Source organism: Rhea pennata, chromosome 1 (genome assembly GCF_028389875.1).
Source record: "Rhea pennata isolate bPtePen1 chromosome 1, bPtePen1.pri, whole genome shotgun sequence".
Taxonomy (NCBI): domain Eukaryota; kingdom Metazoa; phylum Chordata; class Aves; order Rheiformes; family Rheidae; genus Rhea; species Rhea pennata.
Window position 1 is genome coordinate 97916810 of NC_084663.1, and position 24452 is coordinate 97941261.

The following is a 24452-nucleotide window of genomic DNA, read 5'->3' on the forward strand; positions in this document are numbered from 1 at the left end:
TCGCCAGGGCAACCGGCTCCACCAATGGTAACGAAGCATGCCGGGACGGGCATCCAATCACCGCTCAGTTATGGCACGGCACCGCCCCCTCCCACGAACTTCGCGGATCGGGGTTGGGGGAAGGGGACGATAAAGCGTCACTTCCGCTCCGTGCGCGGCGCCGGGGGTGAGGGGAGCGGTGAGGGAACATGGCGCATGTGCTCGCTGCGCGTCGGGGCGGAGCGGCGCGACGCGGCCGGGCGCGGCGGCGGGGCGTTTCCTATAGCCGCCCCCGAAGTAGCGCCCTTGGCTGCTTGTCTTTAACTAGCAGGTGGCCTGGCAGGTTGCGCTCCCTGGAGGGGCGGAGGGCGTGCGGCACGGTGCGCTGCTTGCCTGTGCCCTGCTTTTGGCAGGGGGGAACTGCTCCCCTTCGGCTGCCGCCCGCGGTCCCAGCTCGGTACTTCGGTGCTGCGAGCCCTCTGCCGTGGTTGCAGCTGTACTGCCGGTGTCTCCTGTTGAGAAGCAACTCTCGCAGGGCTTCAACTGCCCGGAGAAGATGACACACTAGAGAATTATTACTGTTAAAGAGAAGAGAGAATCGGTTATCTAACGCTGCAAGACAGCCTGATGCATAGACTGTTCTTGTTTCACACTACTGGCTTTCCAAGAATGGTATTGCACTGATTTGCATCTTGGCTTACATTTAAGATGGTAAGTAACTTCTGCACAGTGTTCATACAGAATTTCTCAATCCATGAATAAGACTTGTAAGTTACGCATTAATAAAAAAAAGAGAATTGCCCATCTTTCTTCTGTGGCTGTGGTGCTTATGTGCTGATAATGCACAATTCCAATCCCTAAGTGGTATCACCACTGCTAGTGAAACCACATTTGGCAATAATTAACTTCTGTTACTCAGTTACAGCCCGCAGGAGTTACTAAAATGCTTGTTTGATTAAGCCAGGCACAGAGGTGGTTAAGAGCAAAAGCAGTGAGTGCAGAGGTGTGGAAGCTTTGTGAAAAGGGGGCTGCCGTGGTAGGGGAAGCTGTATGGTCATTTTATGCAAATTTATATAGATATACACATACATATGTACACACACAACCTGTAATCCTGCCTCCGAGAAACAACTAAAACAATTGTCAGGACTCTGAACTTCTGGGCTGCTCATGAAGTCAGGAGAGGTAAAAATAAATCTTCTTACAACAACTCTGGTGTTACAAATATATGAGTCGGAGGGGCTATACGTGTATATTGAGGTAAAAATGTTTTAGGTCATCTGCTTTTTTTTTCTTTTAAGTGTATATTTAGAATGTGGGAGCCTTCTTCCTGCAGGAGCATTTCTCAACAGCACAGATATGGAGTTATGATTTAAGTCATAGAATTTTAGCTGGGGAAAAGCAGAAGATTGATGCTGCTTGAAATGACACCTGAAGATCCAGTGGGAAAACTCTGGAGAGTTAGTATCATTAGGGCTAGTACAGGATTTTATCGGTTTGTGATTAACATGTTTTTTCAAAACTTTCTATGTTCGCTTGCCAGTAAAACTTGAAATCCTCTTGCATTTCCAGTTCTCACAAGCATGTATGTACTTGAAATGTGCTATTGTTAAGTTACCTTGATAAGGAAAAAGAGTAATTTTTATTAAAGAGTGCTCTGATCAGGGTGCTGGTCGATTGCGAAGTATAATATGATGCAATACATCATATTATGTGCATCAGACTGACGAACTGAAAAAAGAATTGCCTTTTGATGTTCTTTCCCTGCAGTGGCCAAAAGTTTCCTGTTGCCCCTCCCACGATCTCAGCTGTTTGTCTGGTCTACTTGTATGCATAAGTAAGTAAGTCTCCTGAAAGGAGCAGCAGTAACTCACATTACTACAATGCTCTTAACTCTAATTGTGTGCTGTACTTTTCAATAATTTTGTGTTGATAATTCACTACGCAGCCACATACAAAATACAATTTCTTGGTAACACCAGTTAGGTCTGTAGCACACAGAAGACCATGTTTCTTTGGTACCTTGCAGTGGGCGTCTCAATATCAGCATACATATACCTCATATTTATAAGGCCCCAAATTTTGAAAAGCCTATTTGCCAGAGCCTACAGTCTTCAAGATTTTCTGCAGAAGCACAGAAAGTGCAATGGTGTTAATGTTTTGATACAAAGAAAGAAACTGGCAAGTGTTCAGGTAGCTAGCTTTTAGCTTTGAATTAAATTAACTAAAAACTTGAAATTTTTCAGAACTCCTCTTTTGACAACCATGTTTGTACAGACCTAGAATGAGACAGATATGAATTACAATTCCCTGATATTGCCTCCCAGCTGTCATTGGCTGAAGGACTTTCTGAATTGGAGTAGAAATTCTTTTTGCTCAAAAGTAAAAATCAGGCAAAGACTAAGGGGATTTTGCTTAATCATTTTCTAATCCACAAAAATTTTGGCATTCAGAACTTTCTGTGGCAGCAGGTTCTGCAGTTTACCATGGTATTTCATTTGGTGTCATCCTAGTTTCAGCATTAGGTGACCTACTGAATGGTCTTTCCCTGTTCACCTTCTATTCTACTCTCTCTCACTGTCTATCTGCTAAATTTCAGAGTCACTAAGAGCATAATCAATCCCTATAAAGAAGCTGTTCTGTAACTTGAGGTGATATTTTTCTCAACATGCTACAATGGGAAAACCCAAAGCTAGCACTTGTGCTGAATGGGAAAATTTACAGTGAACCCTGGAACTAGTTTGTGTTTCACTACAGCATTATGGAGTGCAATTAGAACAGGCAAGCAAGATGCAGGCCACAAAGACAGTGCAAAGGTACTGTTGGATCCATGTTATTCCCAGAGCATCACTGCCAAACTGCGTAAGCTCTCTATTAATGATGTGTCAATGCTTGCTAAAGGAAATTAAGCATTGACTAAAGTTTCTGAAATTCAAGCATCAAGCATGATGTGTTTATTAATTAAGTCTGGAGGTGATGAACAAGTGGGGAAATGTGTTGGCCAGGAAAACATAATGCACACCATTTGCCAATGCAAAGGGAAAAGAAGGTAGATATTAGCAATTACTGCTATGGGGCATAACTGTCATGGATCAAAAATCTTAAAGATCGTAAGTCTTTATTTCAGTCTGGCACTTTCTCAGGTTTAATGTTTGGTGCCACCTTATTTTGTTTTCAGATAAAATTGAGATTACATAAAATAATCACTCTATCTCCACAAAAGAAATAATGTACAAATACCTTGTAAGGTTTGCATCCATTACTAACACACCAGTCAAAATTGTTTGTTAGTGTTAAAAGAACTGGTTAGTAAGCCTGGCTAAACCTGTGCCCTAGGTAAGTTAGGAAAGATACCTATAGCTGCCCTTTGGGGAGGGGAGAAGGAATAGGGGGAATGCTTTGCATCTTCTAAAGCTATTTTATTCATGGGGTAATTTCTCCACCATCATGTTAGATTTTAGAATACTGCACCTGGGTGGAGGAATTGTGTGGTCTAGGAGTTACAATAAGATTATTAATTTCTCATTCTGTGTGTGAGCTTCCTCAGTTTATTGTTGTTCAGCTGACAAACCAGAAGTTTTGAAGGGAGAACCTTCCCTTCCTTCTCCTCCTCATGCATATTTCTACTTTAGATTTCTGCGTATGCAGTTTTGGAAATTCAGCCCGTGCCCTTTCAATGAAGTGAGGAGTAAAGCATGAAAAGTTCTTCATGTCTACAATTTTTGCAAATGCAGGCAAATTTTCATCTCACAGGAAGAAGAATGTTGCAATAATCAAGGGCCTATTTTAGAAACTGGAAAAATCTGACTTGCTAAGGTACTTTTTTTTTAAACCTTTTCTTGGAAATAACACCTGACCATTTTTCCTCAGTGTCCTGTTTATGAATTCTGATAATCAGTGTTCCCTAACCCTATAAGAACACTGAGGGTAAACACATTTAAAATCAATAGAATTTTTAAATCTGCAAGGGATTATGTCATGATGAGAGATCCTCATTTGTTATAAGATATATAATATTACATAAAGACCTTACAGCTGAAAATCTAAGCCTAAACTGTTACAAACAAATACTTGTTACAAAGGCCTACTGTCCTTGAAATACTATAGAAAGAAAATTATGTGATTAACATAAGTCTTTTACCTGCATTTAAACTGTTTTTCTTCCCTTTCTTTTATGTTGTCAGTTAGAAGTGGGTCTACTATCAACCAAAGAAGACATGAAGGAACAGAAAATAGCATCTATTCTCATCTTTTTGTCTCATATATGCTTTACAGTTTGGGGTAGGTTTTGGTCATTTTGTTTTGGAAAAATAACTAAGACAACTACTGCTCTTTTAATAGTGAATTAAGTGAAGCACTGTTAAAGTAATAATGGTAAAGAATGAATCTGTGTTAAGGTAAAGCACTCTTGAAGCAAAAGAGGACTGGAAGGTCACTGCACAAATGGCCATGGTCATTGCACACATTGAGCCCCCAGGCTGTGCTTCACCTTTCTGCTAGTGGTCACCTTTATGCAGCTCGGCCGGTGGAGTACATCATATGACTGCTCAGCAGCCACTTCTGTACAAAGACAGCTGGCTTGGTCATTGTCAACTAATACTGAAAGTGATTTGAAGTAAATTGATTCACTTTGTACTGAAGGTGCTGAGGAAAAGTAATTTGGACTGTCCCGGGAAGTTGGGGTAGGGTTCGGTGACATTGGTTGCGGTGGTGAAGCCATTTCAAGAAGTTGCACGATTGCATCCTTGTTTTTTATGTGATGGTACAACCATTTGGGATTGTGTGAGGTTTATTTGTAACCCAGATCATTGCAACATGGGCATGTCATGGTGTAAGTGAAAGGCAAACTGCAGCCTGAGGGTCAGGACTCCTTCAACCGGTTTTCATGTTGGGGGTATTTTTGTGGTACTTTTGGAAATCATTTGAAGCTCTGGTGCTAAGGTGGAGGTGTGCTTGTTTGAATATATAGGTGTTTAGTCCAGTTACCTACTTAAACTGATTAGAAGTTCAAAGACAAGAGCCCTGCATTATAATACTAAGTGGAATAAAGTGGAGTAAAGATACCACTGCTGCTCCACCCTTTCTATCCTGGAAACTTGTGCTGAGGATTACAGCAAATCCATATAGGGGCATGTTTTTGAAGCCAGCAGTAGGAATATTCTACCTACCAGAGCGTTTTTGTCAGGGGAAAGGAGGAGCAGAAGTATGTACATAGACTGTATTTAATCTAACTTATTCAGTAACACTTATGTGCTTTAGGTTCTAGAAAACAGACAACAGTATTGGGACAGTTTTCTAGAGACTGCATCCTCCCTTGCTTTTTTCCACGTGGTAATGATGTAGTAATTTACTGGAAGATAAAGGACAAAAACGTACATAGCTACTACTATCAGAGAGATCAACTGGGAAACCAAGACATGGACTACAGAAACAGAACACTCCTTTTTCATGAGGACATTGGTAGTGGAAATGCCTCCTTGAAACTTAGTAACCTGACCTTTACTGATGAGGGCCTTTATCATTGCTATGTGGGAACACAGCAAACTAAAACAGAAGAGGATGTCATGCTGCACATAAGAGGTTAGTGAGATATCAAAACTGCTTGGATTGCACCAATAGAAATTGGATTACACCATGTTATTTGTCACATGGAACTGAAATTCTCCAACCCAAAAGATGCTCTGTTTGGCCTGTTAATGTTCCCGTGCAATTTATTTTCTCTGATAAAATATTGTTGCAACAGAAGTTGAAAAATCATAGTGCAGAGTTCGTTCTCATAACCTACTGCATGGTGATTTGTACAGAGTAATGAAATAGCATATGTGAGTTTTAAACACACAATGTGGATTCTTGCAATAGTATAAACCCCAGTATTGACAGTAAATAATGCTATACTGTCTTCTGAAACAAAACAGATTAAATTTTTCTCAGTTATGTTTATTTGCCCCAATAATAGTTTAAAAGTCCAATCACTTTAAGTTAAAAAATATTTTGAAAGTAATAGGACTTTTTTATATTTACAGTTTCCTCTTATTATGCACTGGAATACCAAAAGACAGACACAGAAAGGATGCTGAAGTGCTCTGCCTTTCTTACTTACCCAATGCCACGTATAACTTGGACACAAGGCAATACATTCATCCAACAAACAAATCTGGAGGAAACCAGGGTTGGAATTCTCTATACTGTTAGAAGTGACCAGAACATTACAAACACATCTGTGCCTTACCAGTGTCATATTTACCTCCCTCATGAAGAGTGGATTGCTGAATGGAAGATAGAAGGTAAGAACGAACTACAGTTGCTTCCTGCATCATTGCTGAATCACTGGCTTTTCTCTGAATTCCTTTTTCTTTATTTGTTTCACGTTTTGAGAGGTGCATAGTAATTGATCTTTGCACTCTGTTGAGCTGAGCCAAAATATATGAAAATCTTACTGTAGCTGTGGGTTATTCAAGGAAGGATTGCCAGGAACATAGATCAAGCCTTCTGCTATAGATATGTATGTTCCCTATTCAATCCATTTCCTGTTCTTTGCCTGAGTTTATTCAGTACCATTTGATTTTCTTTTACTCAAAATGCATTCTTACGCACCCAGGTTCAGTGTATGGGGAGCATGGGAAGGAAGAGCAGCAAGCACTGTTCAGATCTGGGCAAACAGCAGCTTATTTTGTTAGTTAAGTAAGAAAGAGCAGTGCTGTGAAATTTAAAGTCTGCATTTTGTCCTGCTCATGCAATCCCAGGTATTCACTAGAAATACAGTTCGGTAAGTAACTGGTGCCTTTAAACCTCAAGTATCTCTTAGGAAATATTTCTTAATTGGACCAACAGCAATGCAAGAGCAGTTCCCTTGTCAGATATGCTTGGCTACCTCCATTGCCCTGATTTTCCCCTAACACGGCTAGAACTCTCTCCATTCACAGTCTTCTATACACACTTCAGGACAATCACATTGTTTTTAATTTACATATAATAGCACACAGTTACAGTAGGTTTCAAGCATGATATCCTATTAGGTAACAAGTGTACTATGAATGTCTCTAATAAATTTGTCCTTCGAACTGGAAGAGAAAACGCTACATTTCGTTACATTTTTGTTTGAATTTACACGCATCCACCAGTTGTCTCAACAGAATGCTTTGAGAACGTACTGCTTTCATTTTTGTTAGATAGCAGCAGCCCAGTTAGTTTTGTTTTTTTTTCCCTAATGGCTTTCAGCCCCACTCTGACTAGGATGGGTATTCATTGAATGTAAATGTTCATTACAAACAGATAAAGGATTTAAGTCTGCAATATGTAAAAGTTATTTCTAACTATTTTTAAACTAAATATAATCATTTTATTTTAATAAAGCAAAATGCATTGTAACAACAGCTTTGTTCTTTCAGTATGCAGGTATCTGATTAGTTGCATTTTCTCTCCACTCCCTGCACTTAGAATTTAATGCTGGTTTAAGCAGTACACTCAGACTAGGCTGAATCACTTTTACTAGTATCTCCCAGGAACTGAAACCAAGTAGAAGAGAGATAGTCGCATGAAAACAAGACCAGTTTTCATAAGTATAGACTAACACCAATTAATCAGATTTTTTTTATATAGGTTTGTTTTGAAAAGCCCCTGCATTTCTTAATATCGCTTAAAAAAAATCCAAATTCAGATATTTGTAGAAGCTTACTGTGATATTTGAATACTATATCAAAATAATGAAATATGTTTTTAGAATTGCACATTGTAGTACAATCAGTTTAAATTTCAGACAAATTTAAATAACTGTGAAAATATTTTCCAAAATATTCCTGAGGGTTTTTCAATTATCTGTTTCAGAGCAACTGTCCAGTGTGGAAGGAAATAGCACTGCAATTCCTTGTGAATACATTAATTACACTACAAAGGGTTTCAATGTTGTCTGGACAATAAACAGACATGCAGTCATTTCGGTCCTGGCCTCCTTCAATGGTACATCTCACTCTGGCCAGCCACGAGCCCAGATTAACCAAGCTGACTTTTCACTGATATTAAATGATCTTACTACAAATGACAGTGGAGAATATCTTTGTAATATTTCAACACCTCACTACACAAGACTTATTGTGAGAACTTTGCATGTTGGTAAGTCAATACTGTTTTTACATCAGAGGATGGGAGCCTGTGGGGGGAATGCAGAGGAATAGGGTCAATCAAATCTGTGAATTATTGAGAAAAAACATCTTGCACAATAGATATAGGTGGATAGAAGAGATTCTGTGTTGGAGTTGACTTAGGAGAAAAAAGGTTGCCTAAAATGTATTTATTTAAAGAATGGAAGATTGTATTTCTGCAGTCAACAGCTTATTATGGTAAAAGGTCTGAAAACTGGTGAATGCCATTATTTCCCATTGACTGCATTCAGAACTGAGAGCTCAGAGCAACATACAGAATCAACTTCTAGATAGCTGTGTTTAAAGGTAGCAGGAGCATGCAGGGAAGCCCAAGAATGTGGTATAAATTTTCTCTATAGTTTTTTCCTGCTGAAAAAAAGCTTGTTGAGGAGAACACACAGTTACTGATATTTTAAAAGTTTTTTTTTGACTTAATACATATATTTGTATGCATGCCAAAGTTCTATGAACTCTAGATTTGTGGCTGTGAACTTTTAGCTACAGTTATTTCGTTATCTCCAGTTTCCAGGAGAGTTGCTGATTGAATTTCCCACCTGCTGAAAATTCTTACTGAAGATTAAAAATTTACTTCAGCTTTCTAAAATTATAGTGAAAACAAATTACATTTTTTTAAAAAAATAGTATGTTGTGTGAGAAGCTATCTCCTTGAACTGGCAGTTTGAAGGTAGAAAAAGGAAAACCATTCAACTAATAGCAGATAGGAATCTTAAGCAATTATTTGCAGTCACTTAAAAGACCATTTTGGTTTTTAAGCAAGATGGGAACTTGACACAAGTTGGTAGAATGGCATGAAAAATAAAGGCAACATAGCAGAAAAGGAAATAGAATAAACTGCAAATTGTTGTGTTCCCTCCTCTGCCCCTCAATAGCTTAGTTTCAGTCTACAGACTTGGTTAGGGCTGTGTTTTAAGACTTTTCACTGGTATGTGATATGTTTTAAGTGTCAATGGGTATATAAAGTCTGAAGGAGGTGGGGAGTTACTTTAAAGAAAACTTTTCTGTCAAACGCTTCCTTGCAGCTCAAAAGCCAGCATCATCTTCCTTGTCCTGTAAACCTAATATTGTACCTCTGAAGCAGAGGATACAGGACACCTCCAAGGTTTACACATCCAACGGATGCTCCTAACTTAGGTGTGGAGTCCATTAGGCTTTCTGTAAATTTACTCGGGGGAGGAGATAGAGAGAGAGAGGAGAGGGAGCGCTAGCTCTCCAGTCCAAATTTGATCAGAATTGTCTTTTACAAATGCCTTTCTCTGGTCCCTAGCTGCAGAGGGACCTTGCAGCAGCAAAGAATGATACAAATCCTTTCCTTAGTGGCTAAATTATTATGACACTCAGAATTTTTCTACTCATGGACCAAAAATGCGTTATATGGAATTAGGAAAACATTTACCAAAGAGATTAGCATTCTCTTGGCAGCACAGACTGAAAGCATAGGGTGACTGGATAGAGACAGTAGGGCATAAGTATGATGGATAGTGGTAATAGCACAGCAGCTGTGCAACCATCACTAAGATTTCCAAGCATCCTTGAAAGGGAGACTTCTAAAGGAAAAACTAGATAAATTTGCAGTACTTGTGGACGTCTTCCTTTGCGTAAAGGAAGGTCTCCGCTCTACCAAAAGAACTGACAGGATGTAAGCATACATCTGCATGTGGGAGAGAACCAAGCTAAGACAATGACTAGATTAACTGTTCTGGCAATTTCATTTTTCATGGCTGGACAACCATAGGGAGTTTTCAGAGAAGAATAAAAAAAAAACTAACAGGACAGAGCAGCAGAAAGGAAAGCTGAAGTGGAAGAAATCTTTCTTCAAAAAAAGAGAAAGAAAAGAAAGAAATGAGTCTTGTGAGTCTGAGTGGTTTCAGGTTGTTGAAATCAGCTAACTGGAGTGATGAGGGGCTCAGTGCCATATAGAACCAACCTCTACTAGAGTGGGCTCTTCTCTGGAGTCTGTTGTTATCATTTCAGAATCTGCTGCTGCTTGTGCTCACCTGCACTAAATGGTTGCGTCGTAAAGTTGGGAAATGTTCCAGATGCAAATTGCAAATATTTCACAACAGAAATCAAAATCTGTGGTCCAGGCTCAGTAGCGCTTACTGAGTTGTTCTGTAGGTAATTGGTAATACTATTAATGGCACATAGCACTATAACTGGAATTAGTGTTTACCAGATGAGGCAATTGCTTGTTTTTAAATAGGGCTTGAATTAAGAAATCCTCAGATTATCTGAGAACATACAGAATTCTGTATCAATGCAATTAAGTAAAATAATCTGCTCTCTCCTATTCACACTTAAGTCATTAAAGTATCAATTTCAAGTCTTTCGTTATACTATAGTCAAGTAATTTGGTCATTATTGCATTATTAACATCAAAAAGAAACTGAGAGGTTTTCCCTAAATCATAGTTTTAAAATTATAAATAAAGGAAAAATCATAGTTTGATATACTTGTTGAATAACAGCAAACATTACTTTTGCAGTGTAAGGACTTAACTCGTTGGTATTTATATTTTTAAAGAAAAGTCAGATAATTCAGATTCCACCTGGATAACTGTAGGAGTGATCATTTCAGTGGCTGTGATATGCACCTGTGGCTATTTCTTCTTCAAGGTATGTACAGTCATTTTTTTGTACTATTCAGATGAAATTCAGACCTTGAGTGTTTCACTGAAATGTAAATTTGATTTCTATAGCTTAAAAGCATGCAAACAGAAACTGAAAATGTAAAATGATAAATATCTAAGCATAAGGAAATTGTCCTCATGTTTGCTGTTTTCTTTGACCAGAAGCGCTCTGGGACTACCTACACAATAGTATTTTAGTTGTAAAAATGCGAGCATGCACTTCCCTTGACCAGATGTTCTCCTCTGCTCCATAAAAAGATCAGAAAGTTGATTACAATTCACGAATACCTTTTGATAAGTTGCTTTAAAACTAATCAAATATTGTTTAATTTTCTCATGTTTCTCGTGTTTAAGGAAGAAAAAAGAAACCCCAAACAGACCCTCAAACAGTGCACAGACCTAGTCTGCAGTGAGGCCAAAAACTATATCCAGTTCTCATGCTGCAATAAAGACAGTTGCTTGCATATTGCTGTATTTTTTTTGCCTCAATCTTTTTCATTCCTCAGCCGGTCAGAATTTAAGCCTAGTTGGACTTAATTGCTTACACCTTATGCCGTCTTTTCCATCCACGCCATCCCATCTGTCCTTCTTTTGCACTAAACGTTTGTGGTGAACAGAACTTGACCTATAGGCTTCCCAGTTATTCCGTGACAATAGATTTCATGCTCAAGCATGAGGCTACATCTGTTTTGTAGAATTCTCTGTCCTTCCTTTGCGTTTATAGTGAGTATCCTGAAACAAAACCAAAACCATTTTTTTTTAAAAAAAACCCAGCTTTTGCTCTTATTTTTTAACGTAAAACTTCCTGTGATTGACAGCGTGACCCTATCCATAGAGAGAGTTACCTTAGCACTCCTCTGGGCCTTAAGATTTTGACACCCCAAATTCGAAAATCTTTAGGAGACTTTTTACAATGGCTACCATGAGATGATAATTATGCATCAGCATGCAAACACTTGAATGGTTGAGTCTCAATCTTTTCTCATTTTGCCCCCGTGTTCTTGCTTGTTCCTTTTTAGTCAGTTGTAACTCTGACCAACTTCTGAGATGCAGCTGTTACAGTTCATTGAAAAAAATGTAGATACCAAAGCTTGAAAGAATTAGACAAGATTCCTTTAACTTGAGACTTCCTGACACCTTTAACATACTGTATTCAGAGGAAGCAGAACAGCCTTCAGGTTAACACAGTTCTGTTGCATTGATGGAGGCATGGATGGAAAAAACAGGATTTTTCTGCACTCGTACATAGATGCTGCTTTAACTCAGCTAATGTCAAAACAGAAAATACCCTTACATCTGTAAGGAGCATGTCTTTTTCTGTTCTTACTAGAAGATTAATTTTACACATCGTTAGTTCTTACAAACGTTTTTGCTTTGGCTAGAGTTACAACAAAAGAAGCAGCATCATCTAAGCCCCTTGACGTACCAAAAGGAAAAACCCTCTCTGCAAACACAGATGCTCCTGAGATTGCTGCTAAAAAAAGAAGCGTGAAAGAACAAAAACTTCCTTGAACAGCGAGGTTGAGTTACAGTCAGAAGCAAATGGAAATGTAATTATCTGAGCAACAGTAACAAGCAAAGAAACTGGCAGAAAAACTGTTCAAATCAACTGACATTTCTATACAATGAGTCTGCTCAAAAGACTGAAAATAAAATGAAATTTCATAGAAGAAAAAGGTTCAGTTTTGAGGGGTTTTATTTTTCAGTATAGAGGGAAGAGAGGGCTTGCTATTTTGCTGACTTACAGAACTGGTGCAGACACTAACTGGCAGGACAGATATAAGCAGCAAGTGGCTGTGGATTTTAATCTGTGCTGCTTTAACTGTCTGCATATAAAGGACAGACGGCTGTGAAACGTGATTGGATTTGCCCTTGGTTTTGAATTTGTCAAGAGAGCTGCCAATTAAGATTTGTTCCAACATAATGAAATGGGCAATCAGCAGAATGTAATCTTTTATTGATCCCTGGGGCTAGGCAAAATAGAAATACAAAGGAACAAATGGAATACACTAAGCAGTTTCTTTGGATTTTCACTTGATATTTATTTCTGTAAGTAAGTGCCTATTTTTTGCTACTTATGCTTTCAGTTGTGCAGCTGATTATGTGAAGCATCTTCTCATAACTGTCAACGTGGATGGTATTTATTCCTCTTCATGAACCTGAAATGCAGTTGAGAGAAATGGTAAACATTCATTAAAAAGGGAAGCATTGAGAGAGGTTTAGAATAAGTTCTCAAGTAGGTGATAAAGGCTTCTGTTCCCTAATGTCTCTGCTCCTATGGCATTACCAAGTTATAGCTGAATAGACCAGCACTAAACTAGCATATTATATTGAAGCTAGATAGCATTTCCTATCTTACTTCAGCTAACAATGTAGGTCTTTAGTCCCAGTGCTAGGGCAGGTAGATCCCTCTTTGATAGCAGATGACTTTTATACAGCACTGTTAGTGTACAGTGTTATTCTCTCTGAACAGCACACACTTGCCAGAGTTCTCAGGGATACGGGTACTAGTAGCAGTACACAAGCTATTTCAAAGTGCTACACTATTAAAAATAATCTAAAAAGTCTTTTTAGACTTTTTGTGGTGAACAGAACTCAACCTATAGGCTTCCCAGTTATTCCGTGACAATAGATTTCATGCTCAAGCATGAGGCTACATCTGTTTTGTAGAATTCTCTGTCCTTCCTTTGCTTTAGACCTAGTCTCTTTGGTGCCTTTCCATTGCCAAAGGAGATGAGTCATGGCTCCTGGGGTAGCATTTGCTGCCTGAATGTGAGGATGTTTCCTGGTAGCTGTTGCCATTACTGCCACAATTCCCTTCCTGTGGAAACAGCACCCTCCATGTGTACCATTGAGCTCATCTTCTGACAGAGCAATACTCTACTCTGAGCCAGTACTAAGAGGTTTGGTAACACCAAATCTATCTGACAAAAATAGGCATCCACTCTTCTGAATTCTGCCTATTTGAGGAAGAAATAGGGTATTAGTAAGAGATAGGTAGTAAACTATACTCTTAACTACAACGTAAAAAAACCCTACTTCCATAGTTTACCTCTTTCAGTATCTGTGTGATGGCATGGCTTTGTGAAATTATACAAGTTTTCATCTGTTTTATAGGGCTGGAATAGTTTGAAGAAGAAAAATACGTGAAATGTTTACTATTAAAAGCCACAAAACATCCTGTGAGCTTCAGCTGCAATACTGCTTCCATCATATGTAAATGTATAAAAGACTAGTTCTTCAACTAGTTTGATGTAGATCTGCTCTGGTCAGTGGAGCTAGTAACTTATATCAATTAAAGGTGACTCTCTTGGTGCAATATAAAAGCAGAAATATTCCTCCCACAGAATGGTGGATACAGCAGAGAAAAAGGAGGTGATGGGATCATTGTGATTAAAAATAACAAAATGATATGGAAAGGGTTCTTTTCTCTGACTTGATGCAGGACCTGTCTTGCCTGTAAAAAATCTAAGACATTAAGCATGGGGGTTTATGTCACACTTCCAAAAGAAGTAGGTAAGGCAATGATCCAGCTTTTACAAATAATGGTCCGACACTCACTTGCTCTGGTTCCCATCAGGCAAGCAGCACAAATAAGCAAAGGTTTGCTTTCAGTTCTAAACCGAGTTCCTAGGCATCTTTCATTTTTATCAATATTACTCTACTACCCTTTTGCCCAAGTGCAAAACAACACAGACATATTTCTAATTTTTAATGATTTCCCAGCACCCAAATGACTAATCACTGATAGTTTGTTTTCATCTAGCCCTTAAAACCAACATGTTTTCATTGAACGAGCAGCATTAGAGTATGTGGCAATCAGAGCAGTTATCCCTAGGCTGTATCATGTACATTGGAATTTACATCATCAGAGGGGAAAAAGATGGAGGTTTTTAATACCCCTTGTAAAGAAAATCAGTTCTGGGGTGTGGCTGCTGAGCGACAAAGGTTGAATGACAACACTGAGGGGATGGGCCTTTCACTTCTCGTAAGCTTCAGCTGCTTACCTTCACGTAAAAATAGTGTTGACTGAAACAAAAAATAAAGAACATTTTTTGTACCCTATGCTATTTTAAGAGGTGCAACAGATCTTCATGTGTACATTGTATGCACTAATGTGTATTAAACAGTTGCATCTATGCCTTATGTTATAACCATACCTTTTTCATGCCAATATCTCTTGACTTGCTCCTCAGCTTATTAACTTGGGATTCAGCTATTTCAGCCCTTTCTTCAGCATCATCCAGGTCGTGTTGCTGTTTTCTGTACTTGGAAAGGTAGAGATTGGCTTGTGCTTCCTGGTGAGAGAAAACATTGAGGCTGATTTCCTGCCCTCCGTGCGAAACAAAGCCCTCATTTGCAACCATGACAGAAAGTGCTCAACATGACTCGGCAATGGCCGTCTAGAAACTGCTTGCCTCTTGGAGAACTGAGTTTGTCACTTTACAGGTTTGATGTTTCCAGTGGCACTCTCCATTTTAAGTAAGTAAATTGGGAGGCTCTCCACCTGCCTCCTGAGGGACTAGTAGGGGGAATAAGCTGTGGCCTCCCTCCTCCCCACCTCAGCAAATTACACTGCAGTCTTAAAATTGAACATCTTTTCTTAAATATGATCACCATATATACTATATATTTTTATGTTATAAATGCATGTGTAAATACATAGTTTATACAAATATAGAGACACACACAAAATGTGTATTTGTACCGAAAGCTTCTGCCACTAGAGACTGTGGTTACAGGACAATGAATTTCTCACAGAAAGAAACCTCAATTAGTTACTCACAGCTTCTTCTGCTTGGTGCTTATAGCTCTTCACTTTTAATTGTAACTTGTCAATCAGGTCTTGCATCCTGGCCAGATTCTTCTTATCTTCTTCTGACTGTACCAAAACACCACTGAATGGGTTAATAGAGTGCAAAGGTCTAAAGCGTCTCCTGCAGTCGAGTAGTTACAGGTGACATATATATTATGGAAAAGTATAGTTTGAAATACAAACACACCATACTGTGATCACCCTGTGTACAGATGAGAAAAATATCTATAGGTTGGTTGGGAATGTGTGTAAACTCGGAGGCTGAGGACTAAAAGAGAAAGCAGCCTTCCATTTATACATACATAAATCTGTATATATACACTCACACATACAGCTGTATGTATGTAGATACATGGAGAATTCCTGCTCAGGAGTGAGGAGTACTCTCTTCGTTACAGAGAGCCATTATTGAGTGAAACAGACTGATGGGCAAACCTAGAATGCGTTTAATTTACTTCTTTTTAAAATTTGGAGGCATTTTTGTTCAAAGGAGCCAGCTTTAAGCTCTCACAGCCCGTAAGTCTGTCTACTTGTGCATGAGCATTGTTTTCTGAGGAAACAACCTTTGGCCTCTGTGTGGGAAAGTTAGAGTAAAATAACAGGTAGGCAACTGAAAAAAAAAAAAAACTCCTTAAGCAGGTGGGTGGGATTATCTTCAGAAGAATGGTGCTGAAAGTGAGAGGATCAGTGCTCTGTGCTGAAGACTTTTTGAAAGACAAGCAGTAACAGCATCTGTTAGCAAATCTGCTGGAGGCTTAGCCCAGGCTTTGTGGCCCAGCACCAGGTGGCTGAGCCCTGGGATTTGACAGTCCTACACCGTGTGATGCATTAGAGGTAAGAAACAAGGAGCCAGGCTTATGGTTGCCCCATAAAAAAAAACAGAAAGGACATTTGTGAATAGTCTGGGGGATAAATTCACCCTGCTGACCTGCCTGTTGCATTTTTATTTCCCCACTTTGTTGAAGTCATGCTTGCTAAGCCAACCAACTCAGGTTTGTGAGTGGAGGAATTACTGGGGATCAGACCGTTTTCCGTATGAAAATGGAAGCTCAAGCTGGTACTTAGTAGTGACCTCTAAAATTTGCGCTCAGCTGTTGCTGCTCACAGTCAGTTGCCATGCCTGCAAGAGCCGCACGCACAGGTTGATCCTAACCATTAAAATTGGCACACTGGCATGTAAGTTCACATAGGAATGTCAGCTATCCAAACCACGGATGAAAGTTAGCTGAATCCTCTTGGCTCCTTTTAGTAACATGAGCACAGCTGAGCGACAGCTGGGCTCTCTATTCTCAAGCAGATGTTGGTTGTCATCTAAGGCTGCTCCACGCTAGCACTGTGCTGGAACTGCACACAACCCAGCAGTAACAGGCCTTCTAGCATTAGTAGCAAGATGAGATGTTCTTCCCGTCCCTAAAAATCCCCACAATGAGAAAACTCTGAGACATACGGTCCTTTAGTGAAACAGATGCAGCTGCAGACTTAGGGAATGCATTTCTTTCCAGGGACCTGGTGGTTAGTGCAGTCCTCACAGTACCTGGTAAGTTAGCTCTTTTATGCGCCTCTCAAACTTGCGGGCTCCTTTTTGGGCATCTGAATTACGGCGGAGTTCATTCTCAAGGTCATTCTCCAGCTCCCGAACCTGCAAAAGGAAAAAAACCAAAACCCTTTCCCTTTTGCCGTATATTTAAAGCAACAGATAATTTAGTTCACAGTTCAAGCAGTGCTTGTTTTTGCAGGATCTCCATAGAGCTGAATTTCAGGAACAGATCAAAAAGGCAGCCTTTCTGTGCTGCTTTTTCATAAAGGTATGTAAGCTGCACTAGCTGTCAAGAGATCCCACCTGGAATGAGATGCTCTACAGACAGCTGTGAAGGCCAAAAAAAAATTTAAGTAAGTGAAGCATGCATTGGAGAAAGTTTTCCTATTTTTTCAGACCTTGGCTTGTCCCCTGCTTTTCCCAGCTTTTTTTTTTTTTTTTTTTTTTTTTTTAAGTCATGGGCTTGATGCAACAATAGCTCCTTGTAACTGGGATGGTGAAGGGGAAACATGCCTCTCAGAACTGCTCACCTGTGTTTTGGGCAACAGAGGAAAGAGTTCACAGTATACTTCACTGCGCTCTATGAACTCACCAGGAGGCCCCAGGGCGCCCGCCTAGTCTCAGCTCTGTAAGGCAGGAGGTAGTAGTCCACAGCTCGATCATAAACTTACCCTTGATTCCAGTTTCTGGATCTGCTTCTTGCCACCTTTCAGGGCTATTTGCTCTGCTTCATCCAGTCTCTTCTGGAGGTCTTTAATGGTCTGCTCCATGTTCTTCTTCATTCTCTCCAAGTGAGCACTAGTATCTTGCTCCTTTTTAAGCTCCTCAGCCATCATTGCTGCCTGAGAAATCAACCAAACTTTATAGCAGCTTTGTTATGCTTTTGAATTACATTTCAGAAGAAATGCAGGAAGATGTACTGCTTGGATCATTTGTACCCAAAGCTCCAGAGAATATTTTGTGCCCATATGTCCTGCCCAGAGAGAATGTAGTACACACAATAATCTTGTAGATCTTTTCCTTCTCCATATTCTAATGCTGTGTTTTAAGATCCAGCAGTATCTGTGCTCATTTATCATGCTTAGAAGTAAACACTTGCCATTCACTGCAGACATTTTACTTAGAACTTACTCAAAATCTGATCTTGGAGTCTGGAACTTGTGAGAGATGGTGAATTAAAACAACTGGCAGACTGAAGTTCCCCTGCACAGCCATAGACTAGCACTGCCTGAGCAGCTACAACAGCAGAACTGTTTCCCAGTCTGCGCTGGGATGAGAAGCTCAGTTTCAATATCCTACACAGTCCCTGACCTATCTGCTAGACCCATAAGGAGGGTACCAATTATCTGATTTTTGATTTGACATGTGTTCCTGCCACCAAGAGCCATTTTCAGATTTTGTATCCATTACTGAGCAATCCTTGGAAGGCAGCAATCATTACAGTCCTGACTGGAGCAGAACCAACGACATTTAGTGTCTTCTGTCTGGCAGGCAGTAATAGCACTGTCAGCTGAGAAGCGGTAAAGAACGTGGTACTAGAATAGCTTCGCTCAGGAAGTCCAGACAGGTAACTCATAGAAACCTCCTGTTCTAAATTTCTTCTTATCATCTGTTGGTATGATGTGATACTCTCTGACTGGACTCTAAAGACATGGATTTCTCCAGGTTTGTGGGAAAAGAAGCTTACTAGCCCAACTGATGTCTTCCCTAGAAGAATGCCCTCAGCCTCTCTTCCTGGGATTTGAGGCCCCATGTTTTCCCAACAAATACCTAGTTTTAGGATGTTTCATTTGGGATTCACCAGTTTTCCTTCACCCATCAGATTCTTTTTCTATGTACACTGCTGCCAGGAGATTGCCTAGTGTTTGTACAGCCTATCCAGCTATAAGATTCACCTACATAACCGAAGACTTTAAGAACCAGTGGAATCTGCCTTCTTGGGAAAAAAAAAAGAAAAGAAAAAAAAAAGAAAAAAGATCAGGAAGTTTTCCTTTCTTTTTACCTCCACCTTATTTTATTCTATAGTTTGACCAGTTACCTCCAGATAGCTGTGGAACACATGGGCTGTATCAGGTTTGCGAGCTATATAACAAGCACAGAAATGGAGATTTGAGGCTTGGTTGCAGGAAAAGAAGTGAGCAAGGAACCAGGCCACTTACATCTGTGATTGCTTTCTTAGCTTTTTCCTCTGCATTCCGGCACTCCTGAATCGATTCCTCCACTTCGTTCTGCATCTGAGTAATATCACCCTCCAGCTTTTTCTTTTGATTGATTAGGCTTGTGTTCTTTTGTTAATTTTCCCCCAAAGGAAAAGTGGAAAAGGAAGAGAAATAACTATTAGAGACGTAAATTCTCTTAAGCACCACAGCAAACCTAGGCTTAGTGATTTTTGCAGCCCTTGGATTACACAGAGCACTATTTGAGAAGGGAGACTGATGTATGTGGTAAGAATTGGGCTTAACTATCTAACTTTGCTTCAGATTAAAGATATTCTCAAAGTCGTAAATATTTAGATTTTGAAAAAGCATAAAGTAATAAGAGGCTGAAATAGCAGAATGAATTAGGCTGTTCATCTGGGAAACTAATGATCCATAATCAGTTAGTCTAAGAGATAACTGAAATAAAAATGCCATCTCATCAATGCGCTGCAGGAAGCACTGCAAAACACAGCCAGCCTGTAGCACGTTTCTTGTGTTCTAACAATTATTTGTTGAGAAATAGTTTTGGTTTTGTAGCAAAAATGCTGGCAAGTCAGGACATACTGTACTGCGACCCTCTAAAAACAGTCTCCATTGTGATAAAATGGTTAAACAAATCTGAAGACTTATCCCCTTCTCTAAACCTTCTTCTCTTCTGATGGCCCCACGTTAATGAAGATTTATCATGTGGCAGAGAGTTCTTTGCCTCGGAGTAGTTTCCTGCCCCACACAATACATCTATTGGGAGAACTCGGGCTCTGCAAGTTTCATCACTGACTGCCAAAGCAGTTGTGCAATCATCTGCACAAAAGCGTCATATGTGCTGCTTCTCCACAGTAATGACTCACTAACTGGGCCATGGCTTAGCTAAAACAAGAAGCTGTGGTTTCACAGCACTGAGAGGAAAAAAAGAAATCAATATACACTTGTTACCTTGCATCATTATTTCTTCTGGGAATTATTTAGAGCAGTTGGCTAAATCATCAAGTCTAGCTAAATTTATGGGAATGAGGTGGCATGTCTACAGAGTGAGACATTTCCTCTCATCTTATTTTCTCCCTTATCAGAGGGTAAGGAAGCACATGACTTACTTAAGATGGGCACGGGAAATGAATTCTTGTCTGAGCAGAGACTGGTTAGTGCTTAATCAGCAAGGCTCAATAAGACCCAGTGAAAGAGAGAGCGCAGATAAAGAAAACCTGGGTGTGAAGCAGGTTCACACGTTCAGTGGCCTCCAGCAGTTCATGCTCAGCCAGCTTCCTTGCCCGTTCAGTCTGGTCCAACAAAGCCCTCAGCTCATCCAACTCTGACTGGAGAAGATTGTTCCTCCTATCAGAGACTGCCAGCTGCTCCTTCAGATCTTCATTCACATGTCCCAAGTCATCCAACTGCACCTGAAGCTCCTAGAACAAAGCAGCCATTTATTTTTTTTTTTTTATATCAGCAGCACAATGCAGCAGCACAATGCAACTCCATTTCCAACCACTGTACTTACAAGACAGAACCCCAGACTGTAAAGGTTGCATGGGGCTCACCTCAGGAGGCCTTTAAGAAGATAACTCGGAGAAAGGCTTCCTCCACACTGTGAACTGTATAGCTTTTCTGGTATGTGGTGCGATGAGGAAAAACCTGAGTGTTCAAACTTGTCAATGCTGGCAGTTCTGCCGAAGGCAGAAGCAGCTGCGTGGGCATGGGAGAGACATGAGGCAGGTGGTGATTTAAGAGGGCTCTTAGCAAAGCTTTTTAGCTTATTTTTTTCTTTATTTTTTCTTATCTGTTTTTTTTCTAACTGTTACAAGTTTTGAAACAGAGGACAAAGCTGAATATATAGATACTCCCTGTACTCCAGCCAACCTGACTTCCTCTCCACTTTTGAAGCACTTGCAAGTGCCCAAGAAAATATTTTGGATACCTTGAACTATAGCTTTCTGCCTCAACAGTTGTTTTATGTTTCAAGCTTGTTTGTATGCAAGTCTTTACGCTTTAAAGGAGTACCTTTATTTGTGTCTGCAGGACACGTGCAGACTTTGTTGCTTCTGCAGCATGTCTGTTAGCATGGCTGAGCTGGATTTCCATCTCATTGAGGTCCCCTTCCATCTTCTTCTTCAGCCGGATGGCTTCATTTCTGCTCCGGGCTTCAGAATCAAGGGTGGCTTGCAGTGAATCTATGGCACGTTGCTGATTTCTCCTGATTTTGGAACAATATAAAAGGGACATTAAAAGTAAAGGGAGTCATTTGCCTCCCCTGTAGAGGAATGTAGAACTACGCGCAGGAACACTTTACTTTCTGAAAGTCTCTCATTTCTAGAAATACCAGTATATTTCTGAATGACATATATAGTGCTGGTTTATAGTGCGTCACTGTCGTCTAACTGGCTGCAGAGCTTCACTCCTTCAGCTAACTCCTGATCCATAAGCATCCACAGCATCCTTCTCCCCTGTTTCCTTTGGCAATATTATAGCAAAGAATTATCTCAGATCTCTTACCAGCTCAAGTTAAGTGCAGTTTTGAACATAACAAGAAGCACTTAAAGCTTAGCAGTCACTTACTGAGATATTTACCGAGTCATTTACCGAGCCCGATGTTTTACATCTCAACCTTTTTATGAAGGCATTAGGGAAGGGGATTAATCAAACTGAAGGTAGATAGCTACATCAAAACTAATCACCCTATGCTCCCTCTATAGTAAATGTTACTTGTAAGGTACCATTTATCCCACCTTAAATTAGATATCTAAACATATATTTCCTATGCTTAATTAGAAGAGGAATAGTTCGTAAATAGAAATCCGCAATTATGGATCTCTAAAATTAGGAGAGATTAAGCCCTCCCTAATTAACAGTCTAGTTTCCCTGGAAAGGTAGGTTAGTGTCAACATAAAGATGGAGAAACAGATATACCTTACAGTTGCATACTTTTCCTGACTCTATAACAATTTGAACAGAGAAGCCTGAAAAGCAACAATTTTAGGCTCCAAAAGCCATGATAGAAGTTCTGCCTTTTTCCAGCTAGACAGTAACACAAAGCAGAGAGTACAACTCATATAGTGAAATGTATTTATCTCGCTGCTGGCCGAGTTCTGCTGATAGTTCTGGGAATTTCACTGAGTCAACAAGGGAAACCTTGAGCTTATCGCTTCAGTGAGCACTGAACTGTGCCCTTGATTCCTAAGGAGCAACACAGCCAGCCTACTGAAAAATTAAGCAATAAAACCTTCATATCAAAGCTGAGCCGATTAGGACACACTTCTCCTAGGATTTCTGGAACACAGACATCTGCAGGACATCAGAAGATATTCTATGAAACCAAAGCCAAAACCTTATTTGTTTATGAAACCATGGACATAACAACATTTGCCTCTGCGATGGCCAAAGCAGACTTCAGACTTCCTCTTGTCCTACCCTTTCTACTATGAACAATGATGTGGTGCTTGGATTAATAAATAACTCAAGTTGAGTTTTCTGAAGAACTGAATGTGCACGTTACTAAAAATCTGGCCTAGCATAGCACAATATTAAAAAAGCACAGCTCTTTAGATAAGAATTTGTACAGTGGGAGGAGGGGATGGACAAGAGACAAAAGACATCCGGTTTCTGTCATCCAATTACTTCCCATTATCACTTTTATCCTTTTCACTTGCAAATTCTTCTCCTTTTATTAGTCATACGTTCTGCATCTCTGCAGTTCTCACTGCTTACCGGACAGGCGTAAACATGACTCCTGACTGTGAGCCCCTCATCCTGCCACAATCAAGGAAGCTACAGCTGCATAAATTAACCAAATGCAGGCTTAAAGATTCCCTTTAGACAAAATGGGTTTGAGCACCACTGATGTAGTTGTGGTGCTCTTGCCTGTGGTACCGCTTGGGAAGCATCATCCTGGGGGAGGCACTAAGCTAGAGCCGCTTGGCTCCACATTACAGACGCACAGACTTGACGGCTTTAGGGTCTGCTCCACGACCCTGGTGGTGCCAGTCAACGTGCGTTATTGCTGCTACGTGATATGTATGATGGGTTCGTGTGTACACTGGCAATGACTGAACTGACAGGAGTATTTGAACTCTGAAATGTTACCGTGGTAGACAGTCCTTTGGCAAGTAACCAGAGCTCTCTTGGTTTCTGGTACAGACAGCATTTCCTTTTGTTGGCATAAGGACCTGCGGTACCTTTGGCTCACTTGGACCTTGAGATTACCCCCCAGCAGCAGAACGTACTGCTCACTGCACAGTACCTTATATTTTCCATTTCTTCATCCTTCTCTGTCAGTTTCCTTTCAAAGTCTGCTTTAAATTGGGAAAGTTCAAGTTGAAAACGAAGGGTCTTACTTTCTTCATGCTCCAGAGCTCCCTAAAACAGAAAGCACCAAAATCTTGCAAAACAGAAGTTGCCATTTTTTTGCACAAGTCACTAGTTACAGCCCAAAGAGGATCCTTTTATACTTTTCTTCTTGTTCGCAGAAGAACTGTTTCATCTTTGCCTCTCTCTAGGCAAGGACGTGAGCTGCTTATATAGTGAAACAACACATTTATTTGCCTTTTAATGCAACTTGGCAGCTGGGAAACCGAGCAGCAAGCTCCTCAGAGTACACGTTGTCAAACAGTCCTCAGCTCACACAAGAATACCTTAGGCCTTACCGGCACGGTTTTGTTATCAAGAGACACCCCTGCTCTGTGCACCCCCTGCACAGGCACCCTCTGGAAATCCGTGGGCTCTACAGGATATGCACAAGGTTACTGCAGGGAGGGCTGAGGAGCTCCACACATCCACTGGCACCTAAAGATATCTGGAAATCACAGAGTGCTGAACATCTCTTGCGTACCCAGTCTCCTTAGGCAGTGTGGCTTTAAGGAAAGTAATGACAGAAATCAGCTCGGCAACAACAAAACACAAAACTATTCTCTCCCCACTTTCCCGTTAAAATGAAGGAACCTCCATGGAACTGGAGAGACTGGTTCAAATGTCTTTGGTCTTATATTTTTCCTCGTATACTGGGATCAAGAACTGAGTGACGTGACAAGAGCCTTTAGTTAAATACCGGGGCCTCAGACTTCCAGGGCTTACACTAACCAAGCTCAGTGGCGTTCTGGCTCACCGCTCCCATTGAAGAGGGAAGGAAAGCAGAACTGAACACCATATA

The 24452-nt window shown here is 40.3% G+C and overlaps 2 protein-coding genes across 6 annotated transcripts in view; one reads left to right on the plus strand and one right to left on the minus strand.

Annotated features, from left to right (window-relative positions):
* The first annotated feature begins 188 nt into the window (after positions 1 to 188).
* Positions 189 to 15004, plus strand: HHLA2 (HHLA2 member of B7 family). Of its 5 annotated transcripts, none has more exons than XM_062596768.1 (9): positions 189 to 690; positions 1750 to 1816; positions 3612 to 3795; positions 4164 to 4260; positions 5239 to 5559; positions 6003 to 6263; positions 7804 to 8088; positions 10659 to 10750; positions 12147 to 15004. In XM_062596768.1, exons 4-9 carry the CDS (start codon positions 4197 to 4199, stop codon positions 12174 to 12176), a joined length of 1053 nt encoding a protein of 350 aa, XP_062452752.1. In that variant the 5' UTR covers positions 189 to 690; positions 1750 to 1816; positions 3612 to 3795; positions 4164 to 4196; the 3' UTR covers positions 12177 to 15004. The 5 variants fall into 5 exon arrangements, with proteins under 5 accessions (XP_062452752.1, XP_062452761.1, XP_062452770.1 ...); XM_062596777.1 differs by having other exon boundaries at positions 4168 to 4260; XM_062596786.1 differs by having other exon boundaries at positions 3733 to 3795.
* Positions 12782 to 24452, minus strand: part of MYH15 (myosin heavy chain 15) — a 47598-nt gene continuing 35927 nt past the window's right edge. Inside the window, exons 34-42 of the mRNA XM_062596757.1 lie at positions 23547 to 23662; positions 21311 to 21503; positions 20515 to 20718; positions 19277 to 19402; positions 17789 to 17959; positions 17115 to 17219; positions 15551 to 15646; positions 14925 to 15062; positions 12782 to 12923 (exon numbers count right to left, since the gene is read on the minus strand). Of these exons, the coding sequence (XP_062452741.1) occupies positions 12906 to 12923; positions 14925 to 15062; positions 15551 to 15646; positions 17115 to 17219; positions 17789 to 17959; positions 19277 to 19402; positions 20515 to 20718; positions 21311 to 21503; positions 23547 to 23662 (1167 nt within the window). The 3' untranslated portion in view covers positions 12782 to 12905. The remainder of the gene's footprint in view (positions 12924 to 14924; positions 15063 to 15550; positions 15647 to 17114; positions 17220 to 17788; positions 17960 to 19276; positions 19403 to 20514; positions 20719 to 21310; positions 21504 to 23546; positions 23663 to 24452) is intronic.

Excerpts from the sequence above, each read along its gene's own strand:
- HHLA2 (XM_062596768.1), top strand. The coding sequence starts at position 4,197 with ATGAAGGAACAGAAAATAGCATCTATTCTCATCTTTTTGTCTCATATA. Across the intron at positions 6,264-7,803 it reads TGCTGAATGGAAGATAGAAG|AGCAACTGTCCAGTGTGGAA; the intron begins GTAAGAACGAAC and ends TATCTGTTTCAG. Across the intron at positions 8,089-10,658 it reads TGTGAGAACTTTGCATGTTG|AAAAGTCAGATAATTCAGAT; the intron begins GTAAGTCAATAC and ends ATATTTTTAAAG.